The sequence below is a fragment of the Scyliorhinus canicula genome, chromosome 11 (genome assembly GCF_902713615.1).
Source record: "Scyliorhinus canicula chromosome 11, sScyCan1.1, whole genome shotgun sequence".
In the NCBI taxonomy this organism is placed as follows: Eukaryota; Metazoa; Chordata; class Chondrichthyes; order Carcharhiniformes; family Scyliorhinidae; genus Scyliorhinus; species Scyliorhinus canicula.
The window spans coordinates 95,725,369-95,734,612 of record NC_052156.1 but is presented as its reverse complement, the minus strand read 5'-3'; the positions used below and the strand labels follow the sequence as shown (position 1 = coordinate 95,734,612).

Below are 9,244 nucleotides of genomic sequence, written 5' to 3'. Positions count from 1 at the left end.
GACCTGCATAGTCTGCTGCTTGTTGCTCAGAGGAGGTTGCTAGACCCTCATGGTCTTGTTCATGCAAGGACTGGAGTCTTGCGTTCCTTCCATCGTGGAGTGTCCATGAGCTCGCTGTGGAGGCTTGTGTCGCTCCCTCTGTGCAGTCTTGCAGAGAGACCACGTGCATTGGTCTCTCTGTGGAAACTGCCATCTCTTCTTGTTCATGCAAGGACTGCGCTCTGGAGTCTTGCGTTGCTTCTATCGTGGAGGCTTTCATCGCTTTCTGTGTGAAGGCTGGATCCTTCGTGGTACGTGGACCACTCTCTGTGTGGAGTCGGGGACTCTTCGTGGTGCGTGGACCACTCTCTGTGTGGCAGCAGCCGCTCTCTGTGGGCTTGTACCGCTCTCTGTCTCTTGGCGTCAGGCCGCAGCATAATCCTGCACTCACGAGTCGGGATGTCAAATATGCTGGGCTGCGGATTCCCCAATCCGAAGAACTCGTCGTCCGGGTCTTCAATGTACAACGCGTCTAGTTGCGGTTCGGATTTGGTACTGGGGTAGCCACTTCCCAAGATGAAATCTTCGCCGGAGTCGTTGTTTTCCAAGATTATATCATCACGTTTTGTGTTGGACCTGGCATTGGGCTTGCGATGTCCAAAGAAGAATTCAAGGTCTGAGTCATAGTCTTCAAGGACTGTATCATCTCTTTGGGCGGTGCTAACTGCTTGTTGCAGGGTTCTGTGGAGGTTACTTTCAGCTACTGGTCGAATTTCAGGCATTGCGCTGTCATTCCAGGTGAAAGAATCTTGTTTTGAGGCTTTAAAATTTTTTTTCTTGTTTTGGGACATTACCCCTTTAAGTGGGCATGGTCTGGGGCCTCGGATGTCAGGAAGCGTGTGACGTAGAGCGTAGGAAGCAATTGCACATGCGCATATCGCTGTTCCTTTACTTGGGGCCTTTTCAGCAATTGCGCATTGTGCAGCTCCTTTTTCAAGATGGCTGCAAATCAAAACTGCCGTTTGTTGCTGCAAGCCTACCTCGCGGTGAGTTTTGCCGCCTCTTTTACCGTTTTTTCTTGTATGTTCCTCGCAGAATTCTTGGAATTTGTCCAGGACTGCCTGGAAGTCGCTCTTATTTTGCCCCTTTGAGTATTTGAAGGTCTGGAAGATTTCAGCTGCTCTTGTACCCACGATGGTAAGTAGAAGCTTTATTTTCTCTGCATCCGCCACGCCATCTAGGTCAGACGCTACCAGGTAGATCTCGAATCTCTACCTGAACGCACGTCACTTTTCACTGAGATTGCCTTGGTACCTGAGCTGCTGTGGAACCGGAATCTCGAACATCATCTTGCCTGGGTCCCGTCGCTGGTTGTCACTGCTTGCTGAGTTGTAACTATATGGATTTAAACAGTTCACTCACTGGTACCATGTTTTGTTATGCTCTTGACGTAGCATAAGCTGCTTCCTTGATGTGCACTCTGACAAAGGGAGATTCAGACTTGGAGATAGCTTTAACACATTTATTAAACTGTTAACAATTCTCCTGCTTGGATTCGACTCTCTTGTTCATCCTGCTATAGCTACTCAGACTATCTAACCAGTCTGCTACAATCCATGTGGTGAGTGTGATATGTTCAATCAACCCTGTGTACTCACTAAGTGTCTCCACTGGAAAGAGGAAGATCATGTGTGCTGTGTTCTTTTATATGGGTTGGTGTAATGCCCTCCTGTGGTAGTGTCACCTCTGTGTGTATCGTGAATGCCCATTGGTCGTGTCCTATCTTACTGGCCTATTGGTTGAATGTCTGTGTGTCATGTCTCTGGTGCTCCCTCTAGTGTCTATCTAGTCTACATGTATTTACATTAACCCCTAGTGTATTTACAGTGATGAATGAAATGAAATGAAAATCGCTGATTGTCACAAGTAGGCTTCAAATGAAGTTACTGTGACAAGCCCCTAGTCGCCACATTCCGCGCCTGTTCGGGGAGGCTGGTACGGGAATTGAACCGTGCTGCTGGCCTGCCTTGGTCTGCTTTAAAAGCCAGCGATTTAGCCCAGTGTTCCAAACCAGCCCCATGCATATCACCACACTGTTTTTGTCACCAAAGTGGATAATCTCACATTTACCCACAATATATTGCATTTGTCATGTATTTGCCCACTCAGCCAGCCTGCCTAAGTCACCCTGCAGCCTCTTTGCATCCTCCTCATAACACACACTGCCATCCAGCTCAGTGTCACCTGCAAATTTGGAGGTATTGCATGCAATTCCTTCATCCAAATCATTAATGCATATTGTGAACAGCTGGGGTTCCAGCACTGAACCCTGCGGTACCCCACTAGTCACTGCCTGCCACTCTGAAAAGGACCCGTTTATTCCCACTCTCTACTTCCCATCTGCCAACCAATTCTCTATCCAAGTCAATACATTACCCCCAATACTATGAGCTTTAATTTTGCTCACTAATCTCTTGTGTGGGACATCATCAAAAGCTTTTTGACAGTCTAGATACACAACATCCACTGGTTCACCCTTGTCCACTCTATTGATCAGAGCCTCAAAAAATTCCAGATGATTTGTCAAGCATGATTTCTCTTTAGTGAATCCATGCTGACTTGGACCAATCCTGTCCCCACTTTCCAAATGCTCAGCTATTTCATCCTTAATAATTGATGTCAGGCTAACCGTCTATAATTCCTGTTTTCTCTGTCCCTCCTTTTTTTAAAAGTTGGTTTACATCAGCTACCCTGCAATCCACTGGAACTTTTCCAGAGTCTATAGAATGCTGGAAAATGATCGCTAATGCGTCCAGTATTTCCTTAAGTACTCTGGGATGCAGAGCATCAGGCCCTGGGGATTTAGCGAGTTTTAATCCCATTAAATTCAACAATACAATTTCCTGACTGATAAGGATTCCCTTATCCATAAGGAATGCCAAACATGAAATGATAAGCAATCAATAGAAAACGTGATTTCAAAATGTTTATTGATTCCTCATATTTTCCTTTCGGACTTTCTTACTTTTCCTTATTTTGTGTTTCTAATCAGTCATCATCAGGTGTTGGCTCCAAGAATTGCAGCCAATGATTATCATTATTTATAATATATTATACATTTACAATTTCTGCTCCGCAGTTTCCAGGATAATATTTAAATTCCACATTTCTATTGTGCACTTTATTCCATTTCAGTGAGATTAGTAATGTTGTTTGACAATCACTGACAAATCATAAGAAAGGAACACATTTTAAGTTCATCAGTATGTCTCCAACCCTCACCTTCAGTGAGCAGTCAGACACCACCCATTCTCCTGGAAGCCTGTCTCATTGAGTGCAGCCGCAAAGAGCCTGCTGCAGTTTCAACACGCTGGAAGATCAGCAACATTTGTACACAATAATCAGTATTAAACCTTGTTTATATCAGGCAATCACGTGTCCTGTTTATCCAAAAAGCAAAAGATTACGTTCTGTCTTGTTGGCAAGGGAGCTCCATAAACCCAATGCAAAAGAACAAACAATCCACCTCGTCTCTATAGTGGATGATGAGCATTACCGAACCTGGATTGCTTAACAGCATCCAGTCTGATTCAAGAGGAATCCCACTTGAAGTGCCTAACACCCATCACTGGAGCCATCTTGATTGCAATGCACTCTGACACCAACTCCATTGCTTAAGCAATCCATTGCTCCTTCACCATGAACCAGATCGATTTTTCAAAGTCAGGGACTTATGTGCGATTCTCTAGACAGGACCTCAAACACTCAGAAGGTGCATTTTAAAACTCACTGATACTTTTATTCCCAAGTGCATTAAAGTCACTTGTTCCTCTCTCTGTTCCAGGAGAGGGACAACTTTTTGTGATGGCTGTTGAAAGAGGAAGAACTTGTTCAGTTATAATAAAATCCAAAGAAAAATGGACAACTTGTGTGGAAAAGCTGGATGTGCATGATTGAATTGAGCGTATTTGGAGCCGAGTAGTCAAAAATGCCCCTTTAATTGTCTTGAGCTGTGAGAAACATCACGAAGATTTCCTTGAACAGCCACAAAGTCAGAGCAAAAAGCAGTATCTGATGCTGTGAGGGTCCACAGATGCTATAATATGGAGGCTTCAAACATTGCTTCAATCCACCTGAAACACAGAGTGTCAAAACAGTTAAGATACAGTCAGCAAGCAGTAAAGCGAGAGCAGATAGTTAACCACTTCACACCCCGGAGGCTAGCACAGAGATGGGATCAGGACGTGGTAATTCATCTGGGCACAAAAGAGCTGGAGCCAGGTTGGGAACAGAGAATGATCCATCTTCCAGCTCCCCTGAGGTGGTGCATTGGAAAAAAGGTAGGAGAATGGGGATGAGAAAAATATCAGCCATGATTGAATGGCGGAGCAGACCCGAGTGGCCTAATTCTGCACCTATGTCTTCTGGTCTTATACTGTGAGGTTCCAGATAACTTGTCCTGCAGAAATTACAGATTAAGACTTCATGATGGATGACACTGAACGTGCATCTACAGCAAGATGCGGGGTACATGGGCTGGCCTGCAGGCAGCCACTTGTCACTATCTAGGTGTCCAGCTCTACCCTGGAAGAGTGAATAGCACAGAGCTTGCCCCCTCTGCATCTCCCTGTTTTTCTGCAAACCCAGAGACACGGCCACTAATGTACCTCCTCATCTGCTACAACCTTTGCGTGGACAGTCCACCTACTCCTTTTGGCCATTACAATGACCTTTTCAGATCCTGCACGTTCCTGTGTAATTGTGGTAAAAATGATTCCTGTTAGACTGAGGATCATTTCTGGCCCAGTACTACCGGGATTAGAGGGGCTACATTCAGAACCGGAACAGCAAACCAGCTCCCCACTCCACCTTAACCTCAAAGCTGTGAAAACAGGCCTGAGATCCTCAAACTGACTGAAGCACATATCCCAGATCAGAGGATTAGATGGGGTGGACAGTGAGAGCCTTTTTCCTTGGATGGTGATGGCTAGCACGAGGGGACATAGCTTTAAATTGAGGGGAGATAGATATAGGACAGATGTCAGAGGTAGGTTCTTTACTCAGAGAGTAGTAAGGGCATGGAATGCCCTGCCTGCAACAGTAGTGGACTCGCCAACACTAAGGGCATTTAAATGGTCATTGGATAAACATCGATGATAAGGGAATAGTGCTGATGGACTTTCGAGTGGTTTCACAGGTCGGCGCAACATCGAAGGCCGAAGGGCCTGTACTGCGCTGTAATGTTCTATGTTTTATTTGCACAGCCTAGACTAACCTTGGTGAGCAAGAGCAGTACCTACCTCTGTGCAGTGTGGATGTCCTCAGCTTTGAACGAATAGTAAAGGATGTTCTTATGGTAAAGCTGAAAGAGCTCACTGGGTGCGGCGGGGTCATCATCTTTTGATCCCTTGACAGTGAACCCCAATAGAGGCAAGCTCTCTGCAGCAACCTTGTTCTGTCACAGAAATAGATGAACACCAAATATTACATTTTTAATCAGGATTTTTAACCTGATCTACATTGGTTGTTAATGGCCCACCTGTAAAATTTTCAGCTTTATTTTCCAATTGCAACATGGCCTCAATCTCTGGAATCATCTCCAGCTCTCCATCTCTGTACTCTGACTATTTGGGACTCCTGCATCAACCTCGCCACCCCTACCTCCCACCTCCATTTTTGTGATCACACTTTCAGCTGCCTGGACTCCACTCTTTCTAATTCCCTCTCTAAACCCTCAGCCTGCTAAGCCACTCTAAACTCCTCTCTCTAAACCCTTCACCCCTATACCCTTTCCCCACTAAATCCTCTCTCATAAACCCTCCTCTCCCCTAAACCCTTTCCTCACTAAACCCTCTCTCCTCTAAACCCTCCTCTCCCCTATACCCTTTCCCCTCTAAACCCTCTCCACTCTAAACCCTCTCTCCTCTATACCATTTCCCCACTAAACCCTTTCCCCACTAAACCCTTTCTCCTCTATACCATTTCCCCACTAAACCCTTTCCCCACTAAACCCTCTCCACTCTAAACCCTCTCTCCTCTATACCATTTCCCCACTAAACCCTCTCCACTCTAAACCCTCTCTCCCCTATACCATTTCCCCACTAAACCCTCTCCACTCTAAACCCTCTCTCCTCTATACCATTTCCCCACTAAACCCTCTCCATTCTAAACCCTCTCTCCTCCAAATCCTCCCCCTTAAACCCTTACCCCTCCAAACCCTCACTCCTCTAAACCTTCCTCCGCTCTAAACCATGGCACAGCCAGAGTGAGTTTCCCGTACCAGGACAGGCGCCGGAATGTGGTGACTAGGGGCTTTTCACAGTAACTTCATTGAAGCCTACTCGTGGCAATAAGCGATTTTCATTTCATTTCATTTTCAACTTGGAAATTTGCAAACCAGTGTGAATTCGGTGCAGAGAGGGAAATGGTGCTCTTTGCTTTTTCTCCTTGCTTTGTAACTTTTAAATCTTCAGAGAGGGGCCTTGCTCTGCTGCAGCTGAGGCTACAAGGGGGAGAGCTGAATAGTAAGTAATGGATAAGGTCAGTAAGTCTTTACAACTTTTATCACATGTATAGTTGAAAATATGTTTTGTGGTTTATAAATTGGAAGAGCTATAATTGGTAGTAACAAGGACAAGGAAAGAAGAGTCATAGGGAATTGGATTTAATCTCAAGCATCTTCCAAAGGTTTAATTTAAAGGGATAAGTCATGGCAGGAGAGCTCAAAGCCTTTGTTTGCTCCCCTTGCTCCATCTGAGAGGCCAGGAACATTTCCAGTGTCCGGCTCAGCACGTGTGCTGAAGTGTCTCCAACTACAGCTCCTCGAAGCCTGAAACGGCTGGGGACACCGTGGAACATCTGTGAGGCAGAGTATCGTGGCTAGCACGTATGGCAAGGTGGCCACACCGCAGGCTCAGGCCCCACAGGCAGGACGAGAATGGATGAGCATCAGACAGAGCAAGAGCGCTAGGCAGGCAGTGCAGGAATCTCCTGTAGCCATTCCCCTGCAAAACAGATATACCGCTTTGGATATTATTGAATGGGAATCACCTCTCAGGGGAAAGCAGCAACAGCCAAATTGTGTTGCACCACGGTTGGTTCTGCTGCAGAGAAGAGGAATTAAAAATATGGGAATGCAATAGTTATAGGGGATCCAATTGTATAGGGCAGCATGGTAGCATAGTGGTTAGCACAGTTGCTTCACAGCTCCAGGGTCCCAGGTTCGATTCCTGGCTTGGGTCATTGTCTGTGCGGAGTCAGCATGTTCTCCTCGTGTCCGCGTGGGTTTCCTCCGGGTGCTCTGGTTTCGACCCACAGTCCAAAGATATGTGGATTAGGTGGATTGGCCATGCTAAATTGCCCTTAGTGTCCAAAAAATGTGAAGTGGGGGTTACTAGGTTACAGGGACAGGGTAGATACGTGAGTTTCAGTAGGGTGTTCTTCGTAAGGGCCGGTGCAGACTCGGTGGGTCAAATGGTCTCCTTCTGCACTGTAAATTCTGCAAGATTCTATGAATAGATAGGCATTTCTGTGGCTGCAAACGAGACTCCAGGATGGTATGTTGCCTCCCTGGCGCTAGGGTTAGGAATGTCTCGGAACAGTTGCAGGACATTCTCAAGGGGGGAAGGTGAACACATAGTACAAACGACATAGGTATAAAAAGGAATGAGTTCCTAAAAGAATATAGGGAGTTAGGAAGTAAGTTAAGAAGTCTGACTTCAAAGGCCATTCTGGAGCAGAATCAGGCCATTCAGCCCACCGTGTCTGCTCCGCGATTCAATCGTGGCTGTTATGTTTCTCATTCCGTTCTCCTGACTTCTCCCCATAACTCCTGATCTCCTTATTACTCAAGAACCTATCTATCTCAGTCTTAAAGGCACTCAGTGATTTGGCCTCCATCTGCGGCAAAGAGTTCCACTGATTCACCATCCTCTGGCTGAAGAAATTCCTCCTCATCTCAGTTTTAAAGGATCATCCCTTCAGTTTGAGGCGGTGGCTCGGGTTCTAGTTTTTCCTCCTAGCGGAAACATCTTCTCCACGTCCACTCTATCCAGGTCTCTCAGTATCCAGTAAGTTTGTATGTGATTCCCCCCTCGTTCTTCTAAACTCTGAATACAGACCCAGAGTCCTGAACCACTCCTCAAATGACAAGCCCTTCATTCCAGGTATCATTATTGTGAACTTCCTCTGGACCCTTTCCAAGGCTAGCACATTCTTCCTTAGATACAAGGCCCAAAACTGCTCACAATACTTCAAATGGGGTCTGACAGAGCCTTACAGCCTCAGAAGTATATCCCTGCTCTTATATTCTACCCCTCTCGACATGAATGCAAAGGTAATGATCTCAGGATTACTACCAATGCCACGTGTTAGTCAGAGTAGAAATGACAGGATATATTGGATGAATACGTGGCTGAAGAGATGGTGTGAGGGAGAGGGTTTCAGATTCCTGGGGCATTGGGACCAGTTCTGGGGGAGGTCGGACCTGTACAAACTGGACGGGTTACACCTGGGCTGGACTGGGACTGATGTCCTAGGGGGAGTATTTGCTGGAGTGCTTGGGGAGGGTTTAAATTAAAATGGCATGTGGTGGAAACCTATGCAAGAAGTCAGAGCAGGAGGAAACAAGGACAAAAACAAAAGTCAGAAAGGAGAATAAGAAAAGTGATAGACAGAGAAAACAGGGCCAGATTCAAATAGGGCCACGGTGAACTATTGGGAGTGAGACAAGTAATGTTAAAAAGACAATCTTAAAGGCATTGTGCCTTAACGCGTGGAGCATTCGCAATAAAATGGATGAACTAATCGCGCAAACAAACATAAACGGGTATAATATAATCGGGATTACAGAATCATGGCTGCAAGGTGACCAGGGATGGGAACTGAATGTCCCAGGGTATTCAGTATTTAGGAAGGACAGACCAAATTAACACATTAGTGAGGAAGGATGTTAGCTCTAACAATGTGGAATTTGTATGGGTAGAGCTAAGAAACACCAAGAGGAAAGAAAACATTAGTGGGCGTCGTATATAAACCCAAACTGCAGTGGTGTTGGAAATAACATTAAACAGGAAATTAAAGATGCTTGCGATAAAGGAACACCTGTAATTATGGGTGATTTTAATCTGCCTATAGATTGGGCAAATCAAATTTGCCACAAAAATGTAGAGAAGGAATTCCTGGAGTGTATACGGGATGGTTTTCTGGACGAATACGTTGAGGAACCAATCAGAGAGCAAGCCATACGAGAATGGGTACTGTGTAA

At 45.7% G+C, this 9,244-nt stretch overlaps 1 protein-coding gene across 2 annotated transcripts in view; it reads right to left on the bottom strand.

Annotated features, from left to right (window-relative positions):
- Window positions 1-2,952: 2,952 nt before the first annotated feature.
- The window catches only part of LOC119973207, a 296,257-nt gene continuing 289,965 nt past the window's right edge, over window positions 2,953-9,244 (bottom strand). For both annotated transcript variants that reach the window (XM_038810862.1, XM_038810864.1), the window contains 2 exons: window positions 5,280-5,434; window positions 2,953-4,112 (listed from right to left, as the gene is read on the bottom strand). In XM_038810862.1, coding sequence (XP_038666790.1) covers window positions 4,076-4,112; window positions 5,280-5,434 — 192 coding nt within the window. In that variant the 3' untranslated portion in view covers window positions 2,953-4,075. The remainder of the gene's footprint in view (window positions 4,113-5,279; window positions 5,435-9,244) is intronic.